The sequence below is a fragment of the Hemicordylus capensis genome, chromosome 3 (assembly GCF_027244095.1).
Source record: "Hemicordylus capensis ecotype Gifberg chromosome 3, rHemCap1.1.pri, whole genome shotgun sequence".
NCBI lineage: Eukaryota > Metazoa > Chordata > Lepidosauria > Squamata > Cordylidae > Hemicordylus > Hemicordylus capensis.
The window spans coordinates 141,145,095-141,161,542 of record NC_069659.1 but is presented as its reverse complement, the minus strand read 5'-3'; the positions used below and the strand labels follow the sequence as shown (position 1 = coordinate 141,161,542).

Genomic DNA, 16,448 nt, shown 5'->3' with positions numbered 1-16,448 from the left:
CTGAAAAGCATCATCTCATACTGCACGGGAGATAACAATGGTAAACCCCTCCTGTACTCAACCAAAGACAACCACATGGCTCTGTGGTCGCCAGGAGTTGATACTGACTCGACAGCACAACTTTACCTTTACCTCTTAGGCTTAAAAATCTAAACCATATAATTGATCTATTCATCACGACAGTCACTCAAAACAATAATAGTGGCTGTGTTCTCACTGATCCTAGTTATCTAAATGTGGTTTAACCACAGTGGTTTGACCAGGATTGCCCAGAAATTCTGGCATCTCACAATCAACTCTGCAGGGCTCAGTGATCCTGGTTAACTTTTTAACCAGGATCGCCTTGATTATGTGAATACAGCCCATGACTTTCTCACTTGTTTACATTTCCCTCTTGTTTACAATTCTTATCTATAATACTATTTCTGGTTAATTATATTTTTAAAAAGGCCTTGAGTTTAATCAGAAAATAAAATTGATATCAGCATTTCAGTTTGGCAACACATTGCATGTGTCAGAAAATCACATTAGAAGAGCTGTCTGATTGTGTTACTGACTTAACATTTAGTGGAAATGTCACTTGCAGGTCGTGTTGGAGCTTACTTGCTCAGAGGCATGTCAGTAATGCTAGCTAGCTTACGATGGAATATTAATAATAGCTGTCTGGAATTCCACCCCCCCACACACACACACTTTTGCATGCATTAATATTGGCAGATGTCACTGCATTGTGAATCTAGCACAAGCTGCTGGTTTCCGGAAGATAGAAACATTTTCTAATGCTGTTGAAAGCTGAATGAAGACATGAGTATTTGAATTTAGCAAACCATAACTTTATTGAGGAACATGGCAACTAAATATATACCTTCCCCAGGCCAGGGCAGGAAGGAAGTACCTGTCCTATTCCTTTAGGGAAGGACAGTCTGGTACAGTGTTCAATAGATGCCAACTCTGATCCAGACTTGTACTTGCTGATAAATCTCCAATCCCATGAACACCCAATCACACTGTTATGAACAATCCTGACGTGTTCCCAGTTCTCTCCACCAAGATGTCAGGTACCTTCTTGAGGTTCCCAGCCATATGAGAGTCGTACCATTTCTCATCTCCAAAGATATATTCTTCCCACAATTGGGTATCAATTCTTTGTTTCCAGTGTCCCCTATTCATACTAATTTCCAGGTATGCACTAGACCTTCTGTGTTGCTGTTGTTGCCCATTAGCCAGTGCTATTGCACACATTACAGGCAGCCTTGACAGTGTTACGCAAATGGGCAGTTGCACGAGTACTTAAAACTGCATGTCCACTGTTGCACAGTGCTACTTCCATTGTTTCCAGCAGTTTCCAACAGAAGTAGCACTTCACAACTGTGTGTGTACAGCTTTAAGTAGTTGCTCAACTTGCATGACACCACTAGGGCTTCCTGTCACCTACACAACAGTTTTGGCAGTGCCACCGTTCCCTTCCTGTCATCAGGCCAGGCTGTTTTAGCCATCTGCTAAAGTCACACTTCCTTGATTCCTGTTTGCCTTGGGCATTTTTCACACAGCAGGCTTTACTACAAGTTTACAGCAAGGCTTTACTGCAAGTTTGAAGTTGCCCCTAAAAAGCAACACAAAAAGTGGATTTTTTTAAAACCCTGGATACGAATCGGGCTACACTCTAAAGCACAATGAAAAATTCGAACCATGTGTGAAGTGCTTCCCAATAACTCACAGGGACTTTTGGATAAATCGTGAACACACACACACACACACACACACACACACACACACACACACACCTCAGTTTGTGAAAGCACACCCTCCATTCTGGAGGAGATGTGAACTAAAAGCCCTGAGTGAAAAATGCCTTAGTGTCACAGCTGGTGGTGGGTCACTGACGATTGAAGCACACTCTTCATTGTTGCCCAGGAGCAAGCCCGATCACACCAGTGTCATGGGATTTGGATATGTGTGTTAGATATCTTTTAAACCTGCAGGTTGTCATAACATTTTTATCTTTCTTTCAGTACACCTTTTGGAACTTTGTACCGAAGAATTTATTTGAACAGTTCCGAAGAATAGCAAACTTTTATTTTCTTATCATTTTTCTTGTACAGGTAAGATAACAGAGTTTCTTTAATCTCTGCTTCTTCTTTGTTTTTTAAAATAAGATATGCATATCTGATTTCCCCACTTTAAATTTTAAACAGAACATGAAAGGGACTTGTAATATCTTCGTCTTCAGGTATGTTAATTCTAATATGGATGGAATAGAAAGCTAGATTTGATACCCTGCTTCAGATGTCTCAGTACTTTAAACCACCTCTGTCTTTATGTGACATTTAATGAAACACAATAAAGAGTTAAATTCTGCATCTGTTCTTTCAATAAGCAGAGATGTCATCCTGACAACATTTACTGGGCCATGTATTCTATTAAACTTAGTGGACTTCCAGGAAATGTAGAAACAAGGCTATGAGTTGTTGAATGGTTTTTCCATGGAAATTAATTCTTACACCCCAATTACTGTGTATATGAAGCTGCTTTAGCTGCAGTGGGACTGTTTAAGGCCATTCTCATGAGTAGCCAAGCCCATACAGATCCCAGTGCTACCATGCCACCAAACCCGGCTCTGTAGGGTTAAGGGCACGAGTCTGCCCTTAACTGGTTGTCAGGATCGGTTGTCTGCTTGGGCTGCTTGCAGTCTGAGCAGACATAGAGATGGGTGCCTAGAGCGTCCGTCTCCCAGGGGAATCCCCCAATGTACCGCACTCATCGCACAGTGCATTGAAGGATATCTGGAGGCTGGGACATATTGTCCCGGCCTCTGGAGATCTGCCCTGCTTGGCGCAGTGTGGATCATCTGGGAGTGCAGTCCACACTCCCAGCTATATGATATATATTGCCTGAGTGGAAGGTGAGTTGGACTAAGCCGCCCCGCCCACCCCACCCTCACATCTGCCTGTTCATGTGAAAGGCCTCTTTGTCTTGTTGTGACTCAACTAGTCCCTTAGGGCCATTTTATACATCATATGTTAGGTGTACAGTAAAATATGTTAAGTATGAATGTTTGCAAACATATGTTTCTGTGAACACATGTATCACACAGGTGCTCTGTCAGGGAGCAGTGATTGTTTTGGAAGCAAGCATTTGCCTCTCCATAATAAGGAGAGATTTGCCCTTATTGGTCATATGGATGAACTTAACCCTGAATTGGTCATATGGATGAACATATCCAATATTGGGAAAGAAATGATGTGCTACTCATTGGTCATTACCTTAATATTCTTTTTTTGCTTTAATAATTGCAGAATACTTTGTCAAAGTCTGTACCTTTTAATAAGAACTGGAGTTTACAACCAATTTTGAAAATAAAACAATTTGAAAACTTAGTGCTTCTGTTTTTTAAACATGGTCCTGTAGAATTGTGCAACATTTCTTTTGTTTTGCAGTTAATTATTGACACACCAACTAGTCCAGTGACAAGTGGACTTCCACTTTTCTTTGTCATTACTGTAACAGCTATAAAACAGGTAAGAGACTTCTGCCTTTCAAACTGAAGATAATGCTGCCAGTCCAGATGATTAGGAAGGGGACACAGGGAGAGCACACTCATTGCAACATCCTTCGCAGACATCATTGTGCCCTCCTGGCACATCCTTTTATCATGTGGGAAGCCTGGTTGTATGAATGGCCCCTTTATACATGCCCTGTGTCAGGCATTGTTGGAGGGAGTTTTGCAACAGCAGCAACAACAACCAGCAGGGGGCCGCTGACAGTCAGCTGTCCATCCATTTGCCATTGTTCGGAAATACTATCAGAACTTCAACATGTTTGTTGGATCACCTGCCTGCCCTCCTCCTCCTCACTTTTTACTGAGTGAGAGTGCTTAACTGACTTGGTGGCTGAGGGTTTTTAAAAAAGTGACTTTCTTTCCTCTTTAGCTCTTCTAGGTGCCCAGGTAATACCAGAAGCAGGTGAGCCACTTAGATACCTAGTAGAGCAGCTTACCTTTCAGAACCTTGAGTGGCTTTCAAGGGTCCTAGAAGGAAAGCTGTCCTACTAAGTGCCTGAATGGCCCAGCTGCTTCTGGGATTACCCAGTCTTCTACAATACCTAGAGGGAGAGCTAAAGAGGAATAAAAGTTGTGTTAAAATCAAGCTTTAGCTGGCAAGGCAGCTGGTGGAATGCTTGCTGTGGAGTGAAGAGGAAGTGAGGCAGCTTGTACCCTAATGGAGAGGATGGGTGCTCTGCAACAACATAACCTGACTTAACAGGAGGGGCTGGCATGATCTCTTCCGACAGTAAGACGGTTGGGTCTTGTTGGAATCTGACATTTTTGGTTTGTACAGGCCTACTGTATTCTAGTCATGAGTCTCATCCCACCAAGTTTCATTGATACATATCAGACCATATTTGTCTCCCCATGTTAGAATTTCAGGATCTCCCTGCTTGCTTCCCATGCTCGATGCATTAGTGTAAAGACACTGAAAACTCTGAATATCACCATTTACTGATTTATCTGCTGTAGTTCCTTGTGAATTTCTGAGCCGGTTGTGTATATAGGTAGCTAGATCTTGTCAATCAATGTCTGCTTTCTTAAATACTGAAAGCATGCACAAGAGTAGAGTTGGAAAAAGAAAATGTAAAGTGTATGCATTGATAAGAACCCAACCATACCTGTTCTCATGTACAAATGGTTGAAGAATTTGTTGTGGAAAAGCCCATGTTAGAGGGGCCCAGCATATGATGAAGGAGAGCTGGTCTTGTGGTAGCAAGCATGAATTGTCCCCTTTGCTAAGCAGGGTCCACCCTGGTTGTATTTGAATGGGAGACCACATGTGAGCTCTTTAAGATATTACCCCTAGGGGATGGGGCTGCTCTGGGAAGAGCACATGCCTGCTTGCATGCAGAAGGTTCCATGTTTCCTCTCTGGCATCTTCAAGATAGGTCTGAGAGAGACTCCTGCCTGCGACCTTGGAGAAGCCACTGCCAGTCGGAGTAGACAATACTGGCTTAGATGGACCAATGGTCTGACTCAGTATATGGCAGCTGCCTATGTTCCTAAGGAATAGGGTGAGCTACTTTTCCATTCAGCACTTTATTAAACATTATACTAGAGCTGCTGTAGAATATACTATACTCAGATCAGTTGAGTTTTGCTTTCACCTAATTTCCCCCCACTTCCTAACCAGGTGAATTAAACTGGTACAAGAATAGAGTAAAGAAGTTAGGGAATAACACATACTAATTCCATGTCATTGGGGGGGAAGTAACATCATTGTCTGTGGTGTACTGAAAAGCTAGATAAGCAAGAGTTATCATTTTAGATAAAAGGTCTGGAAAGGGGGCTAGCAAGCCAGAAAAAATACCCTGCAAATATTTGTAGCAAACCCTTTCAGTTTGTTCACACTTCATGCCAAACAGAGATGAAAGAATGTAAAAAGTTTTACCTTCCTCCTGGAACCCATGAGCAAGATAACAGTATAAACATATTCTCTATGTGACTTGGTATGAATATAGCAGACATGTATCTAAATTGACCAGCTCTAATTAAGACAGAGATCTGTTGTGGGGGTGTGAGGCAGGGAGACTATCACGTGCTTTAGAGAGAGACTGTTGCCCATAACACATGCTGGCTAGCATCCAGATTAACAACGTGCTGGCACAACAGTGTTTTCCAGCACATGGCAGGGCGGGGGACTTTTGACAATTCCCCTCTCCAGGGGCAGAGCCACCACTGAAGAACTCGGCCGGGAGCCATGGAAGGGCCGCATGAGCCCTCCGGAATTCATTCCCAGCCAGCACTGGATGGCTGGGTGCATTTATTTCCCTTCTTCTCCCTTGCTGGAGAAAGAGGAAAGGAAATAACTGCACCCAGCCAGCAAATGATGTCAGATGCAAATGGGGCGTGACCCAGTCTTGGGAGAGCCCTCATGAGCCCTCCAGAGCTCATTCCCAATTATTTCCCTTCCTCTCCCTCCAGTGAGGGAGAGTAAGGCAAATAAACAAACACTGGCTGGGAATGTGCTCCGCCGGTGGGCTCACACAGACCCTGCGGCGATTGAGCCATGCCCATGTGACATCACGCGCAAATGGCATCACTGGCACACACGGCAGGACCACTGGGGATGTGGCAGAACCTGGGCTTCCATTCCTTGGCTGCACCACTGTGTCAGCAATCTGGCCACCCAGAAGGGAAGTCCAGGAAGATAGTCCACAATACAAACTAGGCTGCAGAAACGTAACATGGCTCGGAATAGTTCTTTATATCAGGCTCTGGCTGAAAGCTGTCAACACGAGGGTTGACAAATATTGTCTTCCAGCAGCTAACAGAAAGCTGCTGACGTGCTTTATAGTCCAAGCTGATAACTCTCAGCTGGCAGGGATTCAAGGCTTATCAGCCCTCTGCAAGAGGCGTTTACTCCTCCGGATAGTTTCCAGCTGTGCTCTCTGCCTTGTGACACGCCATTGCTGTGGAGTCAGTAGGGGTTGCCCGCACAGCTCATCCTCCAGTCTGTCCATCACTGTCTCCGCTGCCCCGGACTGCTGTGCCTGCTCCGAAACATCAGCCGGGCCTCCCTCAGCCGTCTCTTGGGAACTGACAGCTGGGCTCTGCTCCTCAGGCACCCCTGCATCGGCTGAAAGGCTGTTAGCCTCCCCTTGCTCCTCGCTATCTGAGGTCGAGGGCGTGACACACTGCCCCTCTCCTCTGTAGCATCTGGTGCCTCCTGAAAATAGGTCCTACAACACTCAGGGACATATTTGTGGGTGGGGGGGATATGAAGGGCTGCAGATGGAAGTGGGGATTGTTGAAAATCACCCTTCACCACCACCATCCCTTGCAAGATGGAACATCTTGATTAGCATTTGTCTAGATGTTGGCCCCTGTGTTACAACTCTGGATTTGCGGGCCCCAATCAGGAGATGAGGTGAACAGTCCAGGAGATGAGAGAGGGTGGAAAGACTCTATGATCCTCTGTACAAGAAGAACCAGTTCCACCACCCCTGCCACAATCTGAGAATAGAGCCCTGACTTTGATACAGAAGATGCCCTTGAAAACCTGCTGGCTAGTTTCTGGGTGGTGCCAGAGTTAGACAAAAAAATCAGAGTTAGACAAAAAAAATCACAAAATCAGACAAAGTCTCTTTAAGCCACAGAGCCTTCCCCAGGGAAGGGAAGGAGCCATGGGCAGCAGCTATAAATACCTTCAAACATTTGTCAGAGCAATATCCTCTCTTTGTTGTACCCAGCTCTCTATTGCCTGTTTTTCTGAAAACTTTACTTGACTGCGTCCTGCCCCTCCCCTTAGAACTGTATCCCTCCTGAGACTAACCAGCATCCGGATCCTTCTTTCTGAAGAGGCCTTAGCTCAGTCCTAGACCCCTGTCAGGTACAGGATACCCTGAGAAACTAGGATTCCAGTCACTCTGAACTGTTTATTTAAGTGTTTATTTAAATTTTCTACATCCGAAAGCTCTTTCGTTTATTATGGTAAAATTAAAACCTAAAAAGTAAATGAACAATAATTTATAGCAATCATCTTTCAAGAAAGTCCTCATCTTATCTAGCATCTTACGGCGCCATGTTCGGTGCCACCATCCGCCGCTTCACCACTTCAGCCGTGCGCCGTGCGCACTATGAAGAGGGACCGGGAAAGAACATCCCTTTTTCTGTGGAAAATAAATGGCGATTACTGGGATTGATGGTAGTCTTCTTTGGAAGTGGGTTTATTTTGCCCTTTGTGGTAGTAAGACACCAGCTGTTGAAGAAGTGAACATGCTGTAACAGATTAAATGCAGAAATTGTCCTAGAGAGAACTTTCCTTTCCATGGAAGAATTATGAAAAGGAAACTAGGGAAGAACTAAAACTAACCACACTGGATGTGTTTGTAAATAAAAGTTAAATATGAAAATTAAAAAAAAAAAAATTAAAAAAGTATGAGCCCCTGGTGGCGCAGTGGTAAAACTGCCGCCCTGTAACCAGAAGGTTACAAGTTTGATCCTGACCAGGGGCTCAAGGTTGACTCAGCCTTCCATCCTTCCGAGGTCGGTAAAATGAGTACCCAGAATGTTGGGGGCAATATGCTAAATCATTGTAAACCGCTTAGAGAGCTTCCAGCTATAGAGTAGTATATAAATGTAAGTGCTATTGCTATTGCTATTGCTATTATCTAGATCATGGTGAAGCAACACATTGCAGTCCTGTTTTACTGTATTTACCTGAATCCAAGACCAGGTTTTTCCCTAGTTCTTTTATGTTAGAAATCAGGGGTCATCTTAAATTCTGAGTCCTCTTCCTTTTGGGTAAATAAGGGCATAACCTGTATTTAATCTCTATTTTTAAGGGGCTTGTTGTAAATTCAAAGTTGTGTTGTATTCAGGTAAATATAGTATAACTGCTTCCTTTGTAAACACAAAGTAATCTTATGTAGATTTAACTAAGACTTTATTCAGAAACAACTCCATTCCCCTCCTTTCCCTTTCCATCCCTTTTCCTTCTGACTCCACCCCACGCACTCTCTGCAGGGTCTCCACGCGGCCCCTTCGGGAGTTGAACTTCAACTCCCGAACGGAGCATCAAGGCTCCGTTCGGGAGCCAGACCACGCCCCCACGTCTGACGTCAGATGCGGGGCGGGGTCAGCGGGGCTGCTGCCACAGCCGCACACTGGCCACCGGCGGTCAGGCTCCAGGCCTGGCTGAATCATATGAATGTCACTTCTCGACCCACACAGAGGTGGTTTCTCCCACTGTTTACCTACACACAGGGTGGTCCTATGCACACTGTTGGGGTGGGACCGTACAGGGGAATGGAGCCGGAAGCTCCAGTGATGTCATGGAAAGCATATGGGAAGTGCTGGGAAATGTAGTCCTTCCCAGCACTCCTCATGTGCTTTCCAAATTGTCACGGGCTTCCTGTGGCTCTGCTTCCCTTTAAGGACCTTCCCTTAGCACTGTGCAAAGGACCACTCTGCACAGAGGTAAGAAATTGGAGTAGCTGCCTTAGCACAGGCCCAGGAAATACATGCATATGATTCAGCTTCAATCCTTGAAGTCCAATTTTTGCACAGGCCTATTGGTAAGTCTGTTTCAAAACGGCTTCTGTAGAGACGTAGTGATGAATAGACTGGTCTTTAGTGTTAAAGTGTAGTGAGCTTCCTTGATCCAACAACTGCACCATAGGGGCTGTTTCAGAATAGCATTAACCTGTGATCACTGCAGTTGATTCACCTAATTGTCTGAATGTGATGGCAGGAAAAGCTTGTGCTAGAAATTTCTCATTCATGAGCCTTAAAAGAAAAACAGACGCCAGCATTTTTGTGCCCTCTGCGTTTTGTGCTGAATTCCACCTGTAATGATACTAGATTGTATTGATAAAATAAAATAACTAACTTGCTAGGTGTGGTTTTTTTCCACTTTGCAATATAGATCTTGTAATTTAAGCCCAAAGCCTACCAGTAAATTATTTAATGCACTTTCCAAGTTCACTTTCAGTCTCTTTTAGCATATCTTCAAAACCTGTGCCTTGTGTAAAAATAGTTTGTTTCTATAGATCTGGATTTCCTGCAGTGAGCAGGTGGTTGGACTAGATGGCCTACAAGACCCCTTCGTTTTTATTATTTGTATAGCTATTGTTGAAAAGCACTTGGAGATCAATGTACAACACTGTAATATGATGTTCACAAAACTACATTGGTTCTTATTTTATAAATATTTCATTTCAAGAATTTTGACAGTTATAGAATACAATAAGTAAATTATACAATAAGTAAATAAGTAATGAAAGAAATTTAATAGCAAAATTGTATAAGCCATGTGGGCCAGTGTTAGTTAGTGTTAACGAATCAAGGCTGTGATATAAGCTCATGGGCTTTCCAGTGTCAGAAAGATGTGGTGTCAAATCAAGATGAGGGCTGGGGGATGGGCAGGGAGTGCACTAAACTGATCCCATATCCCTATTAATGCCTAGCTAATTTTATTTCTGAGCCAGCTCTGCAAGGGCATAGTAGTTCACAGGATTGGGCTTATGATTCCAGCAAAATGAAGTCATTGCAACAGAGCATGGTTTGGAGAAGATTTGGACCTTCTCCAAACAACAATTACAGTCATCCTTCACCAATTGCAGGTTTCCCAATTGCAGTTTTGAGTATCTGCAACCGGAAAATTGTGGCAGGCCTTGCCAATCACAAACTGAGTATCTGCGGTTTGGCGAGATTTTTTTGCAGTTGTGGTGGGGGGGTTCATGATTTTGGGGGGTCAGGGGTCATTTGGTGGGGTTGGGGTCATTTCCAGGGTTTGGGGCCATTTTGGGGGGTCCCCTTCACTTCTCTTACTGACTCTTGATGGTTTGGGGGTATTTGGAGGGATTTCCCCCCCATTTTTCACTGTATTTTGCCATCCTTTCACCACCGCAATTCCCCTAACCCCCTGTTTGTGATTGATTTCAATGCTCTCCAATCACGAATTCACCAACCGCAAGAAACAGAAACCTCGTGGCTGGTGAGTGCTGATTGTAATACTGCTGTGGCTTTGGATCAAATATGTCCTGATGATTATGTTCTCCAAGGGGAGGAAGACCCTGGTTGCTCCCAGGATCTCTCTTGTTACAGAAGAAGCATGGTCTCCAATCTTGGTTAGTAACACTAAAGAAATAGGAAACCAGGAACCAAAAATATATGAACATCAAAATTCCTCTATGGAGAAGTGAATTGATCTGAAGATAATTCATAGTTTTAAGATTCAATCAGCATTCAGCATCATTTTTCAGTGTCTGTTCCTCCCTCCCATACAGTTTAGTTTCTGTGGTTATGTTATACAAGTCCAGCAGGATAATTCCTCTTATTTATTTGTTTGTTTGTTTGTTTGTTTGTTTATAAACAATTACTATTTTTGGAATGTACTGAATATTTCAATTATTTCATTTAGGGCTATGAAGACTGGCTTCGTCATAAAGCTGACAATGCAATGAACCAGTGTCCTGTTCATTTCATTCGACATGGCAAACTGGTTAGAAAGCAGAGCCGTAAACTAAGAGTAAGTGTCAAGCATCACGAAATATACTTCCTGAACAGAGGTTTCTTGGTCTGTATACATGTGTGTATTTGCATGTTCCAGAAATGGCAGTCAAGCATCTCTTAAATATATGCAAGGTCACTTCAATATAATCTTAACATGATCATATTGGCAAAGAAGGCTGTTCTTTTCTTGTATCATGAGTTGTATATTCTTGTTGTGTCATGTCCTTATTCTAAACCCTTTCTTTCTTGGTGTGTATGACAGGACCTCTCAGTAGTCAAGATCTTTCTGTATTTGCTGCTAAGTGTAACAGCAAAATGAGGAATTCTAACCATTCTGTGTTTCACAGAGCATAAAAGTTCCCCATTGTGCCCAAGCTCAGTTTTGCTGTCCTGTTTTTCTTTTTTTAATAGTATTAATAACTAATAACTAATAATAAATCAATAACTAATTAATAACAACACATAGCAAATAGATTGTGTCAGAACCAGATCAAGTCCTATTTTTAAAAAATTATTTGTTTATTTTATAAATTTAAATCCCACACTCCTGTTCTTAAGGATGCTCAAAGTGGCTTACACTGCTTAAAAACAATAACAAAAAACAAAGTGAATAAATAGTAATAGAAAGTTAGAAAATTAATCACAAAACAGCAAGACAATAGTCCATTATGAAAGAGAGCAAAGGCCCTTCTTCAGGCAATTGATCAGGCTGCAATGGAAGGAGCAGCAAATATTGCGCCCCTTCTGTGTCACTAAAAATAGTCTGCAGGGTGCTTTCCAGATTACACCCTAGAACAGCAGTAAAATGCTTTGCCTTGGCAGGATCATACTGAAAATAATCTCCAGAATCTCAGGCTCCAACAACAGGAAAAAACAGCTATTTTTCTGCAACGGACTTGCAACATTGTAGCACCAAATAAGGCATCGGAAATGTGAATTGCACCTTGCTGTCAGCACAGGGACTGCGGTGTCACAACACAGGACGTACAGAAGCACACCAGCACTAGTGACAAGAAAGAAAGTGGTCCCTAAAAGGGCACCATCTTGAAAGCCAGCATGACCACTGTCCTTTTAGCAACTGAGTTGAGAGTACAAACAAGTGTATGTCTAAAACTAGATGTTACTTTAAGGACATGCTTTGTTAATTCTTGTTTTTTCAGTGCTGAATAACAACAAGATTGGAGCCTCCATGAATTAGGACTGTTGGAGATGAGGAGGAGATTTAAAGCTACCCCTGCTATCAGGGGCGGATTAAGATTTTTGCTGCCAATAGGCAAAAAGGCTTTTGCCACCCTTTCACCTTAAACAAAAAAACCTTTTTAAAAAATAAGGTAAAAGGGGGGACTTTCTCCCTGCCCATTCCACACTTGCTGCAGCCACTGCTGCCCACAGAGAGGGGCAGCAAAATTTGAGGAAGAGCAAAATTTACTGCTCCTCATATTTTGCTGCCGTAGGCAAATGCCTACTCTGCCTCTCCGCTAATCCACCACTGCCTGCTATAGTCCCAAAGTAGATCAGGGCTGCCTGCAGCTGCTATTTGCCGGCGTGGCAGCGGCTGGGTGGGGGGGGGTGGAGCTCCCATTATCATCAACTGAAGCTTTTCCCCATTGACAAACAATAGATGCAGGGGCAGAAGGAGCGATCTGACTGCTATCAGACATTACAAAAACCAAGCATGGTCTTGCAAAACATGTGCTTTAAGTAACATGTAGTTTACTACATGTTAAAAGCCAGCAGTGGTAGAGAGATTGCCTCCAGTGATCTGAATGTATGCACTTAACGTACATAATAATGCCATTTTGGAAGGAGTGCCATCTTGGAAGTTCCATTTAATTTTATATGCTATGACTGCTGCTGATTAAAAAGTTTGCTAGGGGTTGCTAGGGATATGTATTTGAGCAAGAATAATTGAGTTTTTACTTCAGATAGCTAAGACCAGCTATCAGTGAAACAACCCTTATTCTAAACATCCCTCCAAATGGAGAAGACAAACTTAACAAAGATCCTAGTTCCATTTTGTTAAAAAGTAGAGTCTGCCTCACACACTGAGAAATTCTTGCATGGAAGGCACTTCTATGTAAGAAGTAATGTCTTACAATTGCATAGCTCACAGCATATGACAGACAAACAGTGGCGGCCAGAAGATACTTTGCTGTTTGAGGCATAAATGCCAAGTGACACCTTCCATAGAGATAACAAATATATAATAATCAACATTTAAAACCGCTTTTTACTGGTATTCCACAATCTGTTACCTTAGGCATGCCACTTCACACTTCCTAATGCCTAATTCACTACCTGAATCCCTATGTGTACATGTGCTGGGAAACCCGTGTGTAATGTGATGTAATGCCATTAGCTTTGAATCCACTTGGGTTGCACTGTTGTTCAGAATTTTAAAATTTGTTAAAAGTAAATGAGGTTGAGGATTTGACAAGGAAGGTCTGAAAGTACAGTGGAAAACTGATAAGGCTGGTATTCTTACAGACAGAATTGTGTAATTCAAGCTTTCCATCTCCTGGGGATATTGAACTAATGGTTATTTGTTCCCTGAAAAAGGTGATCTAACTCTGGGCTCTCATTCTTTTTCTTAATGATTCTCTGTCACAATAAACTATTGTGGCTTCAAGATATGTCTCTAAGGAGGCTTCTTGTCTAGAACTGTGGTGATTTGAAAACTAATGTGTATAGACAGAGGGCTGCTGGGGGGCTTTGAATAGTGCAGGAATAATCTTTCTCTTTGCTGGTCTAGGGCCAGGTTTAGAGAGCAATGTGAAACATAAAATGTCAGTAGGTTTCAGGCAGGAGTCTTTTCTACTTGGAGGTGCAAGGGATTGAACCAGGGACCTTCTGCATGCGAAGCCGATGCTCTACCGTTGAGTTATTGCCCCATCTCCTTTCAGGAATAGTTTCAGCAGCTCAGTTCACTGCTTGTATTTTTTCAGAATATTAATGGAAAAGCAGGGGACAAAATGGCCTCAGTCAAAGTGGCCATAACAATTTCTGTCATTAGGAACTAGCAGAACTGCTGAAGATGATGCACAAGTTATATCTTACAGCTATTTCCTTTTCCAGTTTTTCCAATTTTGGAACCATCTTAGTACAATTGCATATGAACAGTAGGTTTCTTCTGCTCTAAGTTTCTAATATGCTTACTCATCAGTTCTAACAAATCTCATGAATAAAGATTATTTAATTAAGAGAAGAGTTGTGCAGAGTTAATTCCTTCCTGGGCTTTTAAAATATTTTCTGCTATGTTACATAGATCCCACTGTATTTCTGTTTAAATGCTTGTGGCCAGTTTACAGAGTTGTTGCACATGAGAGCTGTTGTGATGTTGCACATGTTGTGACATTTCATACGCTGTGGCTCATTACATGGAATAGGCAGTTTTCGCCACAAAAATTTTTGTCCATGAGATGAGCCGCATTACACTTACATCCTCCCCATATTATGACAGCCAAGATGCAGAGACATTTAAAGCAGCTGAAAGGTTCTTAAAGTTTCAGCTTTAAGTTTCTGTTTAAACTGCAGATTCTTGATAATGCTGGCTTCTAGTATATTTATTTCTTAATTTTCCTAAGATAGAATTGTGTGGTGTTTTGGGGTTTTTTTAATGCATGCACACACACTCCGATGTACTATAGGAAGAAACTTCTGTGGGAAAAAGACTTTCTTCTAAGAACAGCTATGCTAGATCAAACTAGCAATGCATATGGTGTAGTCTCCCATTTTCAGCCAAATGTTTCAAAGGAGTTTCAAAGGAGTCTATACGCAGATCATGATTCTTCTCCTGTTGTCCTTTCTCATTATCCTTTATTCAGAGGTATACTGCCTCTGAACATGAAAGCTATATTTAGCTGTCATGAGTAAGAAAAGCCTGTTCAATCCTGTAACTTTTGAGTTTTCACTTATCTTTGTAAATTGACATCAATGATTTATATTTCTTCTTAAACGTTCTTTTGTTGGCCAAATAGGTCAATGAGAAGCCAGTGCTTGCCAGATGATCTGTTCTCATTCCTCCAGAGAGAGTTTTGCATATTATTTGTTACTCCAGAAGAACATGAAAAATGACACTATTTTAAAGAAATGTGTTCACATTTTTCATGCTGCTCTAGTTTAAATAGAGAAAAAGCAGAGTAGAGGTACCTTTTCGGACAAAAAACAATAGGATAATTCAGGTTTGTTTCTTTTTGGTTGTATTCTTGCTGAAATCTTACTATGTTCATATAATCCACACAAGCATATAGACCAGGCCTGCTCAACTTCGGCCCTCCTGCAGATGTTGGCCTACAACTCCCATAATCCTTGGCTATTGGCTACTGTGGCTGGGGATTATGGGAGTTGTAGTCCAAAAACATCTGGGGGGCCTAAATTGAGCAGGCCTGATATAGACTAATTGCATGCTGTCATGGTTTCTGCATCTGAAGTTAGGTTTAGTAGTTACAGTGAAAACTGAGTCACAGTGGCTCAAATACTGACTAATAATGTGTACGTTAGAAGGTGTTACAGGGCTATTCATTCATTCATTCATTCATTCAATCAATTTTATACTGCCCTTCCAAAAATGGCTCAGGGCGATTTACACAGAGAATCAATCAATCAATCAATCAATCAGATGGATCCCTGTCCCCTGTGGGGGCAGGATATACATGCTACTCATGGTCAGCTGCATTAGCTCATGGTCTGCTGCATTGTTGTGCAATGGAACAATGGGGTTTTCATGCACGGTGCTCTCCCTTCCTCCTGAAGCCGCCTGTCACCATGAAAATGCATCACAGCCCTCTGCTGAGGGCTGTGGCATCTGTCTGCAGTGACAGAGGCTTCGGGAGGAAGGGAGATCACTGTGCAAGAAGTCTCCACAAGCTCCATGGTGGAGTGCAGGCATATAGAGCAGCACATGTTCCCCTTGCATCCCCGTAACACTTGCTAATGCACACACTCTGTTAGTATGTGAGCCAGTATTTGCCTGGATGGCTGGAAAGAAGATGACAGTGCCAAATAGAGTTTTTTTTAAAATGCAGAACACAACTGTATATTGGTGGTTGACAGTAAAACACAAAACTGTCCCATTGTCCAAATGGAAAAGCAGACTTTTGGACTAAAAATCCCCCAAACCAAGCTTGACATTAGTCTTTTAACTTATTGACGATCTTGGAGAGATACTTGATTCAGGGCCATGAAAGTCAGGGCCATGAAGTCAAAGGTAGCCTAGTCTCTTAAGCCCTATTCAGACATGTTGTTGTATACGTGTACAGGTGTATAAGTATACATGTGTATAAGCACATATGTGTTTGTGTGGACAACTGTACTGATATTCATTTTAAAAGTGAACCTGGGTACAGGTCCCTCAAAAGCATGGTATAGATAGGAAGTGTGTTGCTGTAGCTGTGTCCAGCATAAAGTGTGAATAACTGTCGCTGTACTTGTGGCTGCAGAGGGA

The 16,448-nt window shown here is 42.4% G+C and overlaps 2 protein-coding genes across 6 annotated transcripts in view; both read left to right on the top strand.

Annotated features, from left to right (window-relative positions):
* Positions 1 to 16,448, top strand: part of ATP11A (ATPase phospholipid transporting 11A) — a 180,412-nt gene that overhangs the window by 89,111 nt on the left and 74,853 nt on the right. For all 5 annotated transcript variants that reach the window (XM_053310213.1, XM_053310215.1, XM_053310214.1 and 2 more), the window contains 3 exons: positions 2,013 to 2,102; positions 3,438 to 3,518; positions 10,914 to 11,021. In XM_053310213.1, the coding sequence (XP_053166188.1) occupies positions 2,013 to 2,102; positions 3,438 to 3,518; positions 10,914 to 11,021 (279 nt within the window). The remainder of the gene's footprint in view (positions 1 to 2,012; positions 2,103 to 3,437; positions 3,519 to 10,913; positions 11,022 to 16,448) is intronic.
* Positions 7,559 to 7,929, top strand: LOC128351087 (cytochrome c oxidase subunit 7C, mitochondrial-like). Its single transcript, XM_053310218.1, has one exon. It carries the CDS (start codon positions 7,572 to 7,574, stop codon positions 7,761 to 7,763), a length of 192 nt encoding a protein of 63 aa, XP_053166193.1. The 5' UTR covers positions 7,559 to 7,571; the 3' UTR covers positions 7,764 to 7,929.